This window comes from Stegostoma tigrinum, chromosome 18, assembly GCF_030684315.1.
Source record: "Stegostoma tigrinum isolate sSteTig4 chromosome 18, sSteTig4.hap1, whole genome shotgun sequence".
Classification (NCBI taxonomy): domain Eukaryota; kingdom Metazoa; phylum Chordata; class Chondrichthyes; order Orectolobiformes; family Stegostomatidae; genus Stegostoma; species Stegostoma tigrinum.
In genome coordinates, this window is record NC_081371.1 from 44,055,210 (window position 1) to 44,074,195 (window position 18,986).

Consider the following 18,986-nt stretch of genomic DNA (forward strand, 5'->3'; position numbering starts at 1 on the left):
AGAGGGTGGTGGGTGCCTGGAACGCGTTGCCAGCGGAGGTGGTAGACGCAGACACGTTAGCGTCTTTTAAGATATATTTGGACAGGTACATGGATGGGCAGGGAGCAAATGGACACAGACCGTTAGGAAATAGATGACAGGTTAGACAGAGGATCTTGATCGGCGCAGGTTTGGAGGTCCAAAGGGCCTGTTCCTGTGCTGTAATTTTCTTTGTTCTTTGTTCTTAACAAGGTTAACAAGGTGATTGAAATGGTGAACTGGGAGCTGTTGTGAAGGCATTTGTATCAATATCTAAGGCAGTTTGAAGAGCTGTGTGAGAAAAAAATGCATTTTTAAAAATAAATTGAGACAACATTACATCTGGTTACTGTACAAAATTTTATCAGACTTAAAATGCCATAATTTTTGTTTAAAATACATCAGCTATAGGTTTTCATTTAGAAAATCTACGATATCAATAACATGAAAAGGGCTAAATTAACATTAGCTTTTTACCTCTGTCAGTATCCTGTGGAAACACTTGTCAAGCTGTACTTTTTTTATTGAAAAAAGGTAAAAATTGGGTTTAACTTCCAATTATCATCGTTTTAAGCACACATGTATATCAGTAGGTTGCAAAAACTGATTCCCATGTCCAATTTTCCACATTGATTGTCCATAAGAGTCATTGTGCTTTAAAACATTTGCATAAGATCACACCATTTTGTTTCCGTACAAGAACATTGCAAAAACACAAAATTGGAAATTTTGAAAGCTAGCATGCTAGAATGCAGAAGGGACAAAATATTCATGCAGAAAATACATTTCAAATCATTCCTTTCTTCACATAGTGTTAATAACATGCACTAGTTGTAAAAACATTCTTTGTCCCACATAGCCATTTCCAAATTTAATAGCAGATCTTCTTTTCAAAGTCCTCCCAGCAGGAAGGAGTGATATAACCAATGCAAAAATCTGCACTGCATTTCTTCTTTTCCTTTCTCATAAAAGTAGAGAGAATTTTTGATTTAAATAATACAAATGCATCAAAGTACTTCATGCTATAAATATTGAAAAGTGTCACAAACTAACTGCTCAGGGATTTCCTGAGCCACTGAAACAGCTCGTCTTCAAAGAGGCCATGCCATCGAACATTTGCTTCCACAATTTCTACGGCTTGTGTGAATGAGGCATCTGCTCCCGCTCTGACATTCTTTATAAACTCCTTCAGCTGTAAAATTATGGGAGAAGAAGTATATTTTTATTTTATAAGTAAGTTGGAACTGCCAAATGCTTGCTGTGGTAGAAGTGTACAGCTGTTGCGATGTCCTTTACAGACCAGATGGATCAAATAAACAGTACCATTTGTCTCGTTTACGCCTTGCCAAGTTTGTTTGGTCCATTTTTATTTGTTATGGCATGGTCTTTTTTTAAAAAGCAGGGTATGGCATCCAGAAGGGAGGCAGATAGATGGGGAACTATCCACCAACAGCCCCACTCCCAATTGGTGAGGATGGTTCATTGTCAAGTTAGTGTCTTGGGAGACAGCTAACTCAGGCCAACTGTGCACCAACTGGAATTTTGAATGGGTCATGTCAACGGCTCACACTAGCCCAGATGACAACAAAGATGCCATGAATTCAGGGTCAGAGGTGAGGGGTTGTGGATCAGATGTGTCGATGGATCACAGAAGGAAACCCCCAGCACCATCACCAGCCAAAAACCCCCCAAACCAGCTGCTGGGGCACAGGTGCCACACCTGCCATCCCCTGGAAAGGCTGCCCCTACAGAAATACAGCCAGACATCCACAGCCATTTAAAGACAAAACAAAATGAATTTATCTGGTCTTTTCTCTCTTTTGTTGTGTGATGCTGCTAATCTCCATGCAATGGAAGGAGCATTCTTTGCCCTCCACTCCCTCGGCCTCACTGTCCTGATGAAAGGGGAGCTTGCTCCCTGGAGATCTAATTCACTGAAAACTGAAAATCCCAGTGGCCGTGCCCAAACAGGCTGTGCGGGGTCTGGAACCAGAATAAGACCCCATTTTCAGTGCTCCTCCCTGAGAAGAGAGGAAGAGATTTGGAGCTGCTCGGGTAATGGGCACAGAACTGACAAAATTGCCTGTATTACTTGCCCAAAGCCAACACTGAAGCTTGGTGCTGTTTTCAGAATGGGGACTTATTTGAAGCTGGGAGCTGCCACCACTGAATGGGTGGCCAAAGTAAAGCCGTTCCTTATAAGCCATTCTTTTAAGGATCTTGGATAGGGGTTCACCATCTGGCAGCAATACCATACTGATGGCACACTGTACCCGAAAACTACCAACTACGCCTCCTTGCAACCAGTGTAAGACCTCAATTTGTATTAATGGACAGGGCTCCTCTTCCCCCGAGCATGTGGGTGTACCGCCCATCAATTTACAAACAATTAAGAACTAAGGAACAGGCAAACTGTCCCGACTGTCAACTCCAGTTGAAACTCTCACCCATTGATGTCTGGAATCAGGGCTGCAGCATTTCAATAAACAAACCTTTTCTGGTTTAACAACAAGTTGCAAAATAGTTTGGTGCAGTGAGAAAAATTCAATCGACTTGCTTGGTTGTATCACAATTCAATTTGTTTTAACTGCTTGGAATGTTGTCAAACTGAGAAGTTCCATTGACTAAGAAGCATCTAATTGATCAATTACATGAAACATCTAATTAATATTAATCAGTCAGAAGGATTTCAGCCCCACTTGATCAAATTTATACGGTAAGTGTATTGTACAGTCACACTTAATGTGAAAGAACAGATCAATTAAAACAAATGGCTGATTATGATTAAAGCAGAAAAAAATACAACTTACGTTACAGTCATATGTTCTGCATGGAATTTCTAAGTTACAAATGTTCTGTAAAGCACTTATTATCAACAGGAAATTAAGACCCCTTTTGTATAGTGAACCACTTGACCTTTCAACAGATACATAATACCACAGTTTAAGAATTTTCATTAACATCAGTCTAGGTAATATAAAATAATAAACTTCAAGGTTCCACTAGCTTAAGGAGTGTAAAATCTTATGTAATTCAAGACGGACTTTTAAGCATCCTTCTTCAACCATCTAAATCTTAAAATTGCTCAGATTTTTTGTGGTTCAGTGTTTCAGAACTATATAATTTCATTAGATTGCTTCTGAAAATACATCAATAACTTTCATGCTTCAATGAGTCAGTAACTGTCCTGAGATGAATTAAATGCTGAGATAGTACTCTTGGGATTTTAGTCACAATATGGGAGTTGTTTATTGCTGCAGACCCTGCTATTGGAAAGCATTTATTGCTATTTTATGTTGACGTTTCTAAAAGGTGCTGCACTACAGTATCATTATAGGATTTTTGATCAATTGGAAGCCTTCATTTGCATTTCAAAGGGACTCTGTGGGTTAAGAGTTGCCCAGAATATAGAACCTCTATTATGTTCTCTCCCAAGGTCATAACAATCAATGCCAAGGAATGTTTAAGTTTGTTACGCTTTGGCCAATAATAGGTAAAACTATAATAATGATTTATGCAAACAGTTCTCTCCGTTAACTACTCATATACTCAAGGCGAATCCTTGGAGAAAAATCAAAACTTGAGAGGAAGCCTTGATAAATTGTCTGCTTGAAAACAATAAAATAAATGGGCGTTTTAACCTTGAAACGATTGGTGGTCAATTATGTTGTTATAATCATTTGAACTGGATAAATCTTTTTAACTATAGGTGTGCCTTGATCTTGCACATTTAAAATGCAGAATAAAGCATTGTTTGAAGAAATCAATAGTGTAGGAATTGGATATTGCTGCACCAATCCATATGGTCAGAAGGTACAATTTCAATGCCAGAAGTCCTGCGCTTAAATATTGTAGAAAAGAATTCCAACTTGATATCAGATTAGGCCATAATTTCAGAGTCCCTGATAAGTTCACAAAACATACGTTAACCATCTTTTATATATAAACCATGGATCAACAGAGTCATAAAGCACAGAAGAGCTTTATGGCCCATAGAGTCAGCGCTGGGCTATCTACAACAATCCCACTTCTTTGCATTTGGTCCATAGCCTGGAATGTTATAACATTTCAAGTTCACATCCATGTGGAAGGTTTCCCACCTCTGGTGCCCTGCCACGCAGTGTATTCCAGATTCCCACCACCTCTGGGTGAAAAGAAATTTCTTCAAATCGCCTCTAAACTTCCGGTCTTTCATCTTAAAATTTTGGCCCTTCATTATTGACCCTTCAAATAAGGGTCTATTCTATTCACCCTGTCCATGCCCCTCAATTTTATGCACTTCAATCAGGTCCCCTCTCGTCTTTCTCTGCTCTGAAGAAAACAAACTGAGTCTATCCAACCTCTCTTTATAATGAAAAATCTCCAAACCAGACAACATCCCGATGAATCTCTTCAGCATCTGTTCCATGCAATCACGTCCTTCCTATAAATGTGGCAACAAGAACTGCAGAGTCGTAGTTGTTACCTAAGCGAAGGTCTCTCCAGCTACAACATGACCTCCCTGCACGTATAATCTAAACCACTGCTGGTAAAGGGAAGTGTTCTGTAATGCTGTCTTAATCAGCGTACTAATCTGTCCTGCTGCTTTCAAGGATCTGTGGGCAAGCGTCCCAAGATCTCTGTCCTTCTAAGCTTTCTGGTGTCCCACCATTCGTTGATCACTCCCTTGTCCTGTTACTTCTTCCAAAGTGCATTACCTCACTATCACAGAGTTAAATTACAGGATTTGCCCATCTGACCAATCCATCTACATTCTCCAGAAACCTAAGACCTTCTTCCTCACTGTCAACTACCCAGCCAATCTTCACATCAGCTGCAAACTTACTTATCATTTCTCTCTCCCACCCTTCCCCCACCTCCACCCACATTTTTAACTATATTTTTATGTATGTGTACGTATACGTGTATGTTAACATGAGTGTTAAGGAAAGTGTATGGTACAGAGTAGGTGCTGAGTCTACTCTCCCAACTGCTCTTCAGGGACAGATCTTTTTTTGAATCTGATACTAATTGCCATGAATGGTGTAAAGGCAATCTCCACAGAATCCAAATCTGCTGCTTTCCAGCACTATCATTTGTCCCTATTATCAATCCACCTGCTCTGCTGGGACATCAGATCACTACTGATGGCACAAGCCATGTGATAATCATCGTGGTGCGTTGATACCAAATTTTCTTTAGATAGCTGAGCTGCCTATAGAGGATCAGCAGATGGCTCATACAAATCATATCTACGCAGCCTCAGGCCTAATTTTAGAACAGGCTTTAGTCTCTAGGTTAGAGTATCTACTTAGAAGGCTCCAAATTGGGTCTAAATGAATTTCAACTCCAATTTACTTTGTTTGAAAGATTTTCATCCTCTGATGTATTACACCATAATAAACAAAATATATGTAGTTTACTGCTAAACCTTGGGTTCAATATGCATGGTCAAATTAAAGTGAGGCTTTGATAAGAACTGTTCTTCTATGGATTTGTTGCCTTTTCGTATGTCACATTCTTAACGGTGATAACTGGAATCAAGCTCTAACGGAGAAATTCTTTGTGTGTTGTTGGAACCACTTACCTCTTTCAGTTCAGCTTCAGTACTGAGAAACTCGGTCACACCTTTAATTAGCTTGGAGTTCATAAACAAAGCTTCTCCATATCTGTTAAAAAATATTATAAAGCATATGTTCGGTGTCTAAATCAGACTTTTATTTTGGGCAGAACAAGTCTTGTATTTGTTTGTTCTATCAAATTGTTTTTGTTTTGTTTACCTTGATTTAAAAACACTCCATTTATCCTGGAAAAATTTCCAGGCTAAATCGCGTCCATTTGGATATTTTGCCACATGAATGATAACATCTATGGTAGTCTGGTCTGGAACCGTCTGAGAGTTTAATGACAGATTCAGAAGCCTGAAAAGAGAAATCAGTTATACTAATCCTTGAAATATTTTCATTTTATAAAAGGTTTTTTTTAAACAATAGCTTATTCACCTGTTCAACAAAATAGTATTTTTGCTGCACGCTAAAGCTTCCAGTAAAATTTTCTTCTCTGAAACAGCGGTTGAAGATTGGTATTTGGTCCAGATGAAATCCCAGACATTGTCATCCATGAGGGAAATCCCTGTGCAATAGGCAATGTCTCTAACATTTGGTGGTATTCTGAAATGCACCATTACAAAGTGTTAGTGTTTGTACAGTATCTTGTTCAATACCTTGAGCATCTGATTCCTAGCTGTTATGAGATTCCTAGGCTTCAGGTTAAGGTTATAAAGTAATAATTTATTCATAAAGGGTTATGAATGAAATACAATTTATACTAATGCACAGTAATATCTGAAGGTCTAGAAGAGTCTCAAGTTTTATAAAACTGTCTTGATTTGAACAATATTTTGTCAAATGCATAACTTACAAGAAGCTTTATAAATCTCATGTGCTTCTTGCTAGATGTGACTTTATGCATTCTAGGTTTCAGTCGTTTTCCCTATCATATATATGCAGTGTGTACAGATGTCAGTGAATGTGGTCAACATGAAGTAATTGGTTGAAACTAGAGATAGACATTGGGACAGATTTTCACTGACCTGAAGAAAAATGATGAATAGAACCCAATTCTGAGATTCTACCTCCGTTCCCAGCAAACCTCCATTTAATTGTACCCGGTGTGGCTTCCTCTACATTGGGGAAACCAAGCGGAGGCTTGGGGACCGCTTTGCAGAACACCTCCACTCGGTTCGCAATAAACAACTGCACCTCCCAGTCGCAAACCATTTCAACTCCCCCTCCCATTCTTTAGATGACATGTCCATCATGGGCCTCCTGCACTGCCACAATGATGCCACCCGAAGGTTGCAGGAACAGCAACTCATATTCCGCTTGGGAACCCTGTAGCCCAATGGTATCAATGTGGACTTCACCAGTTTCAAAATCTCCCCTTCCCCCACCACATCCCAAAACCAGCCCAGTTCGTCCCCTCCCCCCACTGCATCACACAACCAGCCCAGCCTGTCTCTGCTTCCCTAACCTGTTCTTCCTCTCACCCATCCCTTCCTCCCACCCCAAGCCGCACCTCCATCTCCTACCTACTAACCTCATCCCACCTCCTTGACCTGTCCGTCTTCCCTGGACTGACCTATCCCCTCCCTACCTCCCCACCTATACTCTAATCTCCACCTATCTTCTTTACTCTCCATCTTCGGTCCGCCTCCCCCTCTCCCTATTTATTCCAGTTCCCTCACCCCATCCCCCTCTCTGATGAAGGGTCTAGGCCCAAAACGTCAGCTTTTGTGCTCCTGAGATGCTGCTTGGCCTGCTGCATTCAGCCAGCTTCACACTTTATTATCTTGAAACCTCCCTTTAACTTTGCTGGAGCATGAAATGATCCCACACCCTGCATTCCCAATCTGGCCATTTTCATTGCGGAGATTGACAGCTCCCTCTCCCCCCTCCCTGCAATCAGGTAAGCTTCTCAAGGAATTGCGGTTCGTGGCTTCTCAAAAATCTATAGTCTGAAGCTGAAATCTTGTGTATGATAACTTCAAAAAGTTGTACCCATGTCCCTCTCACCAAGTCATGCCCCCAACCCACTCCTAACAGTACCTCAAAGCCTCCAAAGCAGCCCATGACACACTCCCACACCCAACAGCCCTCATTATTTCCATATCAAGCAAATTCCTCCACCCACAACCAACATTACATCATACCCTCCTCACACTTGCATGGCTTTTTGACAACCTATAGTATACAAACACACACTCAGCTTAGTATGGCAAGTGCTGTGCTCAAGCCCAAAAGAAATTACAGAGAGGTGTGAACGCAGCCCAGTCGATCACACAAACCAGCCATACTTCTGTTGACTCCTTTTATACTTCCCATGGCCTCAAGAAAGCAGCCAACATAATCAAAGACCCTCCCACCCTTGTTGTACTCTTTACTACCCTCTCCGAAAAGGCAGATGATACAAAAGTTTGAAAACACGCACTACCAGATTCAAGAACAGCTTCTTCCTTGCTGTTATCAGACTTTTGAATAGACCTTTCATATATTAAAGTTGATCTTCCTCTGTGTCTTCTCTGTAGCTGTAACACTATACCCTGCATTCTGTTCTATTACCCTGATGTATTAATGTAAGCTATGGTTCACCTGGATAGCACACAAATCAATACTTTTTACTGTATCTCAGTACATGTGACAATAATAGATCAAAACAAATCAAATGTTCAAAGGGACATATGACCTACTTCTGCCCTGTTATCTACATGCTTCCACAATTATAATTCAAAAGATACTTTCACCTGAAACAGAATCAACATTTTGATTTGAGATAATGGGAACTGCAGATGCTGGAAAATCCAAGATAACCAAGTGTGAAGCTGGATGAACACAGCAGGCTAAGCAGCTTTTGTGCTCCTGAGATGCTGCTTGGCCTGCTATGTTTATCCAGCTTCACACTTGCTTTTGTGCTCCTGAGATGCTGCTTGGCCTGCTGTGTTCATCCAGCCTCACACTTGGTTATCAACATTTTGATTTCATGCTTTGACAAGAGTAAGCATTCTGTGCAAAGACATTCATAGATTTATTTCAAATGAGGGTGATAGTTCCAGTTTTGAGATGTGCACCTGTTATGATCACTTGTCATCCATTCTGAAAGAAGCGACACAGCTTTCTCATGGCAGAGGGCAATGCCAAACTTACAAGCCAAGATAATGACCTTCCGACGTAGCTCTCTGCTTGAAAAGAAAACCAAGACTCAATGAAAAAGTTTTCCACTGGCGCAAAGTGCTGAAGAATTTTTAGTGGATCATTTGATAGCTGAGTTGTGTGTTCGGCAGAGATCCTGAGGTTTTAACCAACAGTAAAATTGTTTTTGCCATGGAGACATCAATTTGTGCTGCCAAACATACTCAGGCAATGTCTTTATCATAAAGCTCTTGCTGTCATCTGCACACTGCAGATGACAAGTCTGCTTATTTTAAAGATAAAATATGAATAATGTCAGCAATTTTACTTATTCTCTTTTCTATTAAAGTTGCAAATGCTTGATTCAAGCAAAACCAGCTGTACCTTTAAATAAGCTTTGTTTGCCTAGAAGTCTGTGTGGAGTTTGCACATTCTCCCAGCAATTGCATCGGCTTCCTCCCACAGTGCAAAGATGTGCAGGCTAGGTAGATTGGTCATACTAAATTGCCCATAGTGTTCAGGGACGAGTGGTCCAGGGGAATGGGTTCTGGGTGGGATGCTCTGAGGGTTGGGATACTCGGACCTGTTGGGCCAAAGGGCCTGTGTTTCCACACTATAGGGATTCTATGAAATTGACAAGGATTCATTCATTGATCAGTAGTTGCCGATAATAGAACTTCATTCCAATAGCTTATTACAGAATCTTTCCTGAACCTGAATCAGTGGAAGATGAAAACACAAAGGAAGGTCCTCAGCAAATTTTTTGAGATGGGGGAAATTCTCCAAGACACTAAGGGAGACTTTCACTCATTTGATCCAACTGGGAGAGAATCGATCTGACACTTATCTAACTTGCACCACTGAACCTCATGAGGATTCCCATTGGCAGAGTACTGATAATTTTCTTTTGGCGTGGGGCAAGATGGGAATTCATTGCTTCACTGTGCAGCAATCCTGCTTACTGCAAGTAAGATGCAGCAGAAAAGGAGTTGGAGTGAGTCAGTTTTTGTAGAGCTCCGGTTCTCAATACCTTTGAACCATAGTCTGAGCAAGGGGATCTTTTAAAGCTAAGTGCGCAAGGTCTTAGCAATGCCACCCTGGCACTCCCATCACAAACCCCACCCCACATGCCAGGCTATGCATCCCATGGCCTTATGTACCATCTAGGCCAACACACTTAAGAGAAAAATAAATGAAAATCCTGGCCATACTTTAAAATGAGAATACCTCTTCTATTGAAAAGGATTTTGACATGTCACTCTGATATCTATATGTAGTCTGGTATTTGAATGTCAGTATTTTGAAGTCCACCCTGTCATCAGATGGACAGAGATGATGTGCATTTTTTTTATCAGGAACCAAAAAAGGGTAATCTACATCAAGAGCTTCCCATTTCTTGTAGTTCTAAACAAAAATCAGGGTTGAGATTAACACTTTTCTCCCACCCTCTTGTAAAGCATTTCAAATAGTAGAGCGCAAAGTCATCTATTTTATGTGGAGTAAACAATAACCATTACATCTGGCCTCAAACTTACCTGCCGTCAATTGCAGATGTTGGAAGTTTATGGGAAATTAGGACACGGCAATCAGTACAAAGGTATCCAAACCTGAACAGATGCTGATTGAATACATTAAAGTCATTGCAAGCAAACTCAACAGGCTTCACTTCAGGTTTCAAACAAACAAAAACAGAAATTGCTAGAAAACATAACAGTTCTGGCAGTATCTGTGAAAAGAGAAACAGATTTAATGTTTGGAGTCCAGTGACCCCTCTTCAGAACTGGACTTGGTCACTAGGCTTGAAAGCTTCTCCAGCAATTGCTGCTTTGTTTGTTTCAGATCTCCAGCGTCCGTAGTTCCTTATTTTATTTATGAGTATAAAGTGAACTATTTCCCATCAGCAATGTACTGGTACAGAGGTGCTACTCATTTGAAAATGTTCACACTCATGATATTAGCAAATAGTCACTTTATTTCATACTCGGTGTTCCAGGGAGTTGTTTCATTACTGACAAATAAAACTAAAACCATTGCTAGCAAGTTCAATCCAACATGGAACCAATTTGCGAACGGACCAATAACGTTCGTCTAACCTGTTCGATATAAATTATGTCCTTCAATTTCCATTTTGTGACTCAATCAGTAAGTGTTAATGGCTCTCAGGCATTGAATACTGCAGTTGAACAGTGACAATAGTAATGGTCCATCAACAGCAGTGAAAATTGATTGAACTACATGCACTGTTGAATTTACTACCACAAGACCCTGTTTATATCAAGTCCCAGTATTTACCAAACTCTAAAAAGCCAATATATCTATAATCAGCTTATAAACTAGTCAAGTAAATGATTTAACTCAGTCTGGTATGATGCTTGAACGACAGTACTATTCACTGCGTCCTCTGGCCATCCCAATAAATTGTATGCTGGAGCAACTTGCTGCAGGACATATTGCTGAAGGAAGAAAAACAGTGAGAAGATTTGTAAGACTTTGTCAATGTAATTTCATAATTAATCTAATATTAGAAATAATATCTAACATCAGTAATGTACAAACTTGTAATACATTTTATAAACGGCATATCCCTTAGGACTTACTATCTTAAGCAATTATTGGACAAATCCACTTCTTGGCATCCAAATCCTGCATGTGAAACTATTCAGATTTTTACATGTGTACTTGGTTAGATGATTAGACTTTTTTTTCAGCAAGGCCTTAGGACCTGAAATTCTGATCAGGGTCGAAGGTAGAGAACTCAGCAAAATTCCTAGTGGGGATGGAATTGAAGCTAAAGCCAGGATTTGGCCCAGTATTTTATCTAGTTTAATACCATTGTCTGGAATGGGTAGGAAGGTATGGGATCTTCTGTCAACTGATGGCAGATATACCCTGGGAATTCAGCCCAGGTTGCATTCATACAACCTCAGTGCTGGGATTTGAAAAGGAGCTCTTTTTTTACATTAAATTGGGTTTTGTAGTTTAAAGATTGTAACTATGATCATATGCTACAGCTGTTGGGACAAAGTAGCATTTGTGATCTTAATAAAAAGGTATTCAGGACTTACCCAGAAACTATTTAGATGAATAGATAACTTGTCACTGCATTTCAGACCTCCACATCTATTACTGTGGGATGGTCCTATTCAGCTGAACTCAGTAAAAGATGTTTGCCAAGAATTTACATGTGGATGCAGTTGAATTTAGTTGCAGGCTCACTGGTGAATTACTGCATGGGGGAATAAACCTGAATATAATAGCGAGTTTTGAGAAGATTTGTAGCTCAGGTTGAGGTTCTGGATGTGAGTTTGCTCACTGAGCTGGAAGGTTAGTTTTCAGACGTTTCGTCACCATCATAGGTAACATCATCAGTGAGCCTCCGACGAAGCGCTGGTGTTATGTCCCGCTTTCTATTTATCTGCTTAGGTTTCCTAGGGTTGGTGATGTCATTTCCTGTTCTTTTCTCAGGGGATGGTAGATTGGCTCCAAATCAATGTGTTTGTTGATGGAGTTCCGGTTGGAATGCCATGCTTCTAGGAATTCTCGTGCGTGTCTCTGTTTGGCTTGTCCTAGGATGGATGTGTTGGCCCAATCAAAGTGGTGTCCTACCTCCTCTGTATGTAAGGATACGAGTAAAGATACACCCATGGGATCTCCGATATCAGGGTTCTTAGCAGAGACAGTAATGCAGAGACTCGAGCAAACAGCTCTGCCAATCATCCAACTCAAACTTTGGATCCGCTATGTGGATGACACCTTTGTCATCACTAAACAAAACAAATTAGAGGAAACATTCAAGACCATCAATAATACCCTTTACTGGCATAACATTCACAAAAGAGGAGGAAAACAGCAACAAACTGCCATTCCTAGATGTCACAGTAGAGCGAACAGTCAATGGGGAACTTCAAACCAGCGTCTACAGGAAAACAACACATACGGACCAAATACTGAACTACAGGAGCAACCATCCCAACACCCACAAACGAAGCTGCATTAGAACATTATTCCAACGAGCCACCACACACTGCAGCACAGAGGAACTACGCAGAGCAGAGGAAAATCACCTATACAGCGTATTCAAAAAGAACAGGTACCCTATGAACACAGTCCGCCGATTCCTCAGCAATAAACCCAAACAAACAGACAAAACAGGCTCAGAAACCATAACCACTCTCCCCTACATCAAAGACATTTCCGAAATGACTGCCAGACTACTCAGACCTCTTGGCATCAGGGTAGCCCACAATCCCACCAACACACTAAAACAGCAGCTAATGAACTTAAAAGACCCTATACAGACAACAAACAAAACAAACGTCATTTACAAAATACCTTGCAAGAACTGTGGCAAACACTACATTGGACAAACTGGCAGAAAGCTAGCCACCAGGATACATGAACATCAACTAGCCACAAAACGACATGACCCACTATCACTTGTATCCTTACATACAGATGAGGAAGGACACCACTTTGATTGGGACAACACATCCATCCTAGGACAAGCCAAACAGTGACACGCACGAGAATTCCTAGAAGCATGGCATTCCAACCGGAACTCCATCAACAAACACATTGATATGGAGCCAATCTACCATCCCCTGAGAAAAAGAACAGGAAATGACATCACCAATGCAGGAAATGACATCACCAACCCAAGGAAACCTAACCAGATAAGTAGAAAGCGGGACATAACACCAGCGCTTCGTCGGAGGCTCACTGATGATGTTACCTAGAATGGTGACGAAACGTCTGAAAACTAACCTTCCAGCTCAGCGAGCAAACTCACATCCAGAACCTGAAGATAATCTCAACCGTGCTACTCCTGTGGTCACAGCCAACAAGAAACAAGAGTATGTGTAGTCCAATTTGAAGTATTTTCGATAGAGGAGAAAGCAAATAGAAGGAGCTTCCTTATTAAGATAAGATTAACTGGGGTGGGGAGGGATGGTTGAATTCAGACTGGGTCCAACCAGGAACAGGAAAATGATCAAACAAATACTGGCATAGCGACATATTTCATCGCAGTATTTGTTGCAAGACATGATACTGAAACAAATCTTACGGACAAAGTGGCAGTTTCTACATTATAATTCTGTCCACATTGCAACTGCAATTTAGACAAACTAATTTATGAATTATCTTTGGGCCTCTTCCTTGGCCTACTTTTAAAGGATTAGAGAAATGCAGAAATGCAGGTACAATATCTCATGAGTTCATAAGATATTTTGGATGGGTACACCTTTCCAAGTCAGACTGACATCTAATTTGATGTTAAGAATACTCAGGCCCATTCCTAACATAAACTGCAAGGACCACTCATGGGATTTTACTTCTATCCTCCACTGAATGTCCAAGGGCTGGCTCAATAAAAATGGTCATGAGGCAGCTACATCTGTCACTTGGCAGTGATGTGGCACTGCCAGGTGGAGTTGCTGAGCCTATGTGCTCCTTGCACCACCTAGAGGTGGCGTTTCCTATGAAACACAGCCTCTCAAGTTAAGATTGTTAATCACTTGGCGAACAAAAGACTTAAATTGTCTGAATTATAGTGAGAACTTAATGTTCCATTTTAAATTGTCTTTTAGTCATGTCACTGACATTGCAGATATTTTTCCAACGAGGACACAGATTTTCCTTAACATTGAAGATTAAACTCATACACTAAAAATGTTGTACTCCTTATTCCGATCCACCAACTTGTCCAGGTGAAGTAGCACATTACTTGCAGCGTGCCATGGAAGGAACTCTTTTTCCTTATAAAGGTACCGTATAATCTCCAGGGGAATATTCTGTGGTAAATAGCCAGCTCTAAGGCAAACACAAAAAAAAAGTCAGAGACAAAAGAGGGAGGAAGGAAGGAGCTCATGAAAATCTGTGCAATATTTTCTAAGGATACTAACTGTATTAAACTAACATGGATTTGAAATCATTCTCATGCAAAAAAGGTGGTAAAGCAATAATGTAACAAAATTAGTAAACAGAGTCAATCTCAAATGCCTTGAAACTGCAGAGTTGGCCAGGGATCTTCCGCCTCCCTTGCATGACACTTATTATACCTTTTTATCTCTCACATTAGGGTGTAGAGAAGGATCGCATAGCACCGAGTATCCTGACAGTAGAACAGGAAGTATGTGGAATTTCTGCTAATGGGCAGGAAGGCTCAAGGTGGCCAGCTATCTAAATATTCATGGATGAATTGATTGCCAATTGTGCAGCAAGGGTGACTGCAGAATGGCAGCCTTGCCATTACCTCATGCAGTCAAAGGTCAAAGGTCTGCCTTTTAAAATGGGGTCCCTGCAAGCCAACAGTGGGTAAGGCTGCTACTACCTTCTGATCACACGGCCACTTTTTAAGAAGGAGCTAGATATAGTTCTTAGGGTGAAAGGGATCAAAGGGTATGGGGAGAAAGCAGGACTGGGTACTGAGATGGATGATCAACATGACCATATTGAGTGGAGGAGCTGACTCAAAGGGCCAAATAACCTGTGTCTGTTCCAGTTACTGTGTTTCTATCCCCTTTGCTCCACTTCCATTCATCCTAGAGCTGCAACTCATTCCCAATGAGCTGCATCCCACAGCACTGTGGACTTGTTTCCCACCCCACCCCCATTTTCCTTGACCTACCATTCATCATCAAACCACTGACAGTACCTATGTTAACCTCACCTCTTACCTCAACCCTTACGTGTGCAGATTATCTTCCATTCTCTGTGCCTGTCAAGCCTTCAGAGGTTCGCCACAACACATCCTCTGTCTCTCTGTCAACCACGTCCCAATCCCCTTACCTTGCCATTACCTAGTCTCAATGCATCAATGCCTGTGGAATACTATGTGGTATTTTGCTACCCATATTTAAGAAAGGATATGTTACATTGGAGACGGTAGAGTGAAGCTTCATAAAATTGGATCATCTTTAACAAGGTTCCGCATGGTAGACTGGTTAGTAAAGTTAGACCAAGTAGGTTCCAGGGAGAGCTAGCCAATTGGATACAAATTTGGCTTGATGGTAGGAGGCAGAGGGTAGTGGCACAGGATTATTTTTTCGGATTGGAGGACTGTGGCCAGTAGTATTCTGCATGAATTGATGCTTGGTCCACTGTTGTTTGTCTGACCAGTATGTCCTTGACTAGAAGTTCACACGCACTGATGGCAGAACTGATGAGATGTTAACAGCTGAACCAACCAAATCCTTTCCGAGGAGACAATAATCGGATGCTGATGACTAAATCTGTAGTCAGCTCTGTTAATCTAACCTTTTTTATGTTGACTTTAAACTCTGTAGTTTTTAAGGAAGAGTAACATATAAATGGCATAGATGACAGTGTGACGAATGGGATTAGTAAATTTGCGGAATAACGCAAAGATTGGTCAGATGGTTAACAGTGAGGTTGAGTGTTTTGGGCTACAAGAAGATATAAATAGGATGGTCAAATGGGCAGATAAGCAGCAGATGGAATTTAACCCTGTAAAGTGTGAGGTGGTACACCTTAGAAGCAGTATTCTGGCAATGAAGTATTCATGAATGGCATGAAGCTAGGAAGTTCTGTGGATCAAAGGGAACTTGCAGTGTTTGTCCATAGATCTCTGAAAACAAATGGGCAAACTAGTAGGGTGGTGAGAAAGGTATATGGGACACTTGTCTTTATCAATCAAGGTCTAGATTACAAAAGGAGGGAAGTCACGTAGAAGTTGTGCAGAACTTTGCTGAGGCCAGAGCTAGAGTAGAGTACAGTGTGCACTTCTAGTACCACATTACAGTAAGGATGTGATTGCACTGGAGGGACTGCAGAGTAGATTCACCAGGATGCTGCCTGGAATGGAAAACTTAAGTTATGACGAAAGGTTGGATAGGCTTAGGTTGTTTTCATTGGAGCCAGGGAAGGCTAAGGCGCAATCTGATTGAGGAACACAAGATGATGATTGGCATGGACAGAGAAGATAAAAAGGATCTTCTTCCCTTTGTTGAAGGGGTGGTCATGAGGGGTCAGATGTTCAAGATGAGAGGCGGTGAGGAAAAGCCTTTCTCCCCAGAGGGTGGTGACATTCTGGAATGTTCTGCCTGGGAGGATGACAGAGGCAAATTGCCTCACATTCAATAAAACGAACCCAGATGAGCACATAGTACATCATAATACTTAAGGCTACAGGTCAAGTCCTGGTAAATGGGATTAGGTTGAAAGTCAGGTGTTTTGCATGTGTCAGTGCAGACTTGATGGGCCAAAGGCCCTTTTCTGCCCTGTGTGATTCTGTGATTCTAGAGTTTTGCGCAACAAATTCCAAAGTGAAAAAGATTGAGACGCGAAGTCATCTTCTTAAAAAAGCCTTGGCAAGATTGATGTTTTGAACATGGAGGGTACCAATTCAAAGAGGTCATGCAATTAGACCATTGGGCACAAATGCAGGAACACTCAACACCATATTCTGAAATTAGGTGAACACCGAAACTGTAGCGAATCTTCAAACAAATACACTTAGTATTTCGACATCACATGGCAAAATTCAGGGTTGCAAAGTGATTCTGCAGTTCAACTGTAGTTTTCCTCCTAATAACAAGTATGTGACAACAGTATTGCGAATGATACTATGATATCTGAATTACACTTACTTGTTATATAACCCATCCTTAGTTGATATTACTCCTGAAAAGGTAGACTACAAAGTAAACCTTAGGCTAACTAATTGCTCAGTTACACTGAAAGAATTAGTACTGGCAAAACAAAAGGCTTCTAACAGCTGATTGAGATACGATATACAACATTCATGGTCAAAGCTGTAGACCCAGGGTAAAAATTGTGCTCCTGGTACAGTGGTACAGGGTTCAAGTCACACCTTGGGGTGTGTAATAACAACTCTGAACAAGTTGATTCAAAACAAAATAAAAGGTGTGTTCCAAACATCCAGTCACCATAAACATGCATAGAAGTGCAACGCCCAATGTAAGACGAGAGTTGATAGCCTAATTAGTTGCTAAAGCTTCAAATATTTATAGCATTGAACATAAAACCTAAAGGAGAAATAAGCCAGTTTATGTAAAATTGAGTCTTATATTTTAGGAAGAGTGCATGCTTCTCACATTCTAAATAATCACAGTGCTTAACATACAGGCAAGTACAATACAAAGTTCCTGCAGCAAAACAATCATTCTATTTGTTTTAACTCAGTCGTAAGTAAAATACTAATAATCCATATCGTACAGCACAACAAACAACACCAATGCAAACAATACAAAACCGACATGTTGTTTCTTGGCACACACCCCCACCCGCCATTAACAGATTTCAATTTATCGTATGTTTATGTAGTGTTTAGATTAGTATTTGTAATTCTGGTGTTTACAGAGTTCTCTGTTTTACATTAAGTGCAAAACATACCTGGCTAGATTAAAAGCATCATCAATCAGACCTGCTCGGTTGCCAACAGAGATCACCTGTCAGGTCAAACCAGAAGAAGAAACGATTTAGCGCTGAAAATCGTACCAGAAACAAAAAAAAAGCACCGGAATTCATTTTAATTTACCTCAGGATTGGTCATCAGCTGGTCAATTAACAACTTCCAATTCTTCAAATCATAGTTAACCCGAAAGTAGCCAGATTGATTAAGATTTCCGACAAGCCAACTATTGCTATCCAAGAAGCTGATTCTGTGATGTTCTACCAAATCGAAAATGAGACTCAAGATTAACTAATTCAAAAGTAGTATTCAGATATCCTTCATCTGATACTGCAATCTTGGTACTTTCAATGAAAAAGGAAGCACGAGAAAATAAACTTGTGAAGTATAATCACTGTTGTAAATAGGAAATGCAGCAAACAATTTGTATCGAGCAAGGTCCCTCAAGAGAAACCATGATCACGGTGGGGTCATCTGTTTTACGGATGTTTGTTGGTGAATAAACACTGTCCAAGACATCAGAGATAACTCCATTGCTCTTCCAGTGTCAGGGGTTCTTGTGCATTCACCTGAGAAAGCAAACACTGCAGTGGAGTATCAGGCCTGGCTTTTGTGTTCAAGTGGGTCGGAACAAACTAATGTCTTAACTCACAACAAGAGTGCAACCACCTAGCCATGACCGATGCATAAAATGTAAAAACAAAACATAGTATTCTTTATTGTTCCTTAGGACCTAGGGCAACTTAACAGCTCAGCTCTGGAACTAAATTAGTTAAAGGTCTGAAAGAATATGATTTAATAATTCATCATGGAGTATAGTCTAAATTCCAATTGTTATAGCTCATTGATAGACTGACTAAAATGATTTGAATATTCATCTTCACTTCCCAGCTGTACTTTTGGAATGA

General features: G+C 40.6%; 1 protein-coding gene across 3 annotated transcripts in view; it reads right to left on the reverse strand.

The window, feature by feature from the left end:
• Nucleotides 1-366: 366 nt before the first annotated feature.
• Nucleotides 367-18,986, reverse strand: part of LOC125460815 (thyrotropin-releasing hormone-degrading ectoenzyme-like) — a 105,614-nt gene continuing 86,994 nt past the window's right edge. For all 3 annotated transcript variants that reach the window (XM_048548819.2, XM_059652478.1, XM_048548818.2), the window contains 9 exons: nt 18,205-18,338; nt 18,060-18,115; nt 14,348-14,495; nt 11,040-11,137; nt 8,624-8,731; nt 6,000-6,167; nt 5,778-5,918; nt 5,585-5,666; nt 367-1,210 (listed from right to left, as the gene is read on the reverse strand). In XM_048548819.2, coding sequence (XP_048404776.2) covers nt 1,067-1,210; nt 5,585-5,666; nt 5,778-5,918; nt 6,000-6,167; nt 8,624-8,731; nt 11,040-11,137; nt 14,348-14,495; nt 18,060-18,115; nt 18,205-18,338 — 1,079 coding nt within the window. In that variant the 3' untranslated portion in view covers nt 367-1,066. The remainder of the gene's footprint in view (nt 1,211-5,584; nt 5,667-5,777; nt 5,919-5,999; nt 6,168-8,623; nt 8,732-11,039; nt 11,138-14,347; nt 14,496-18,059; nt 18,116-18,204; nt 18,339-18,986) is intronic.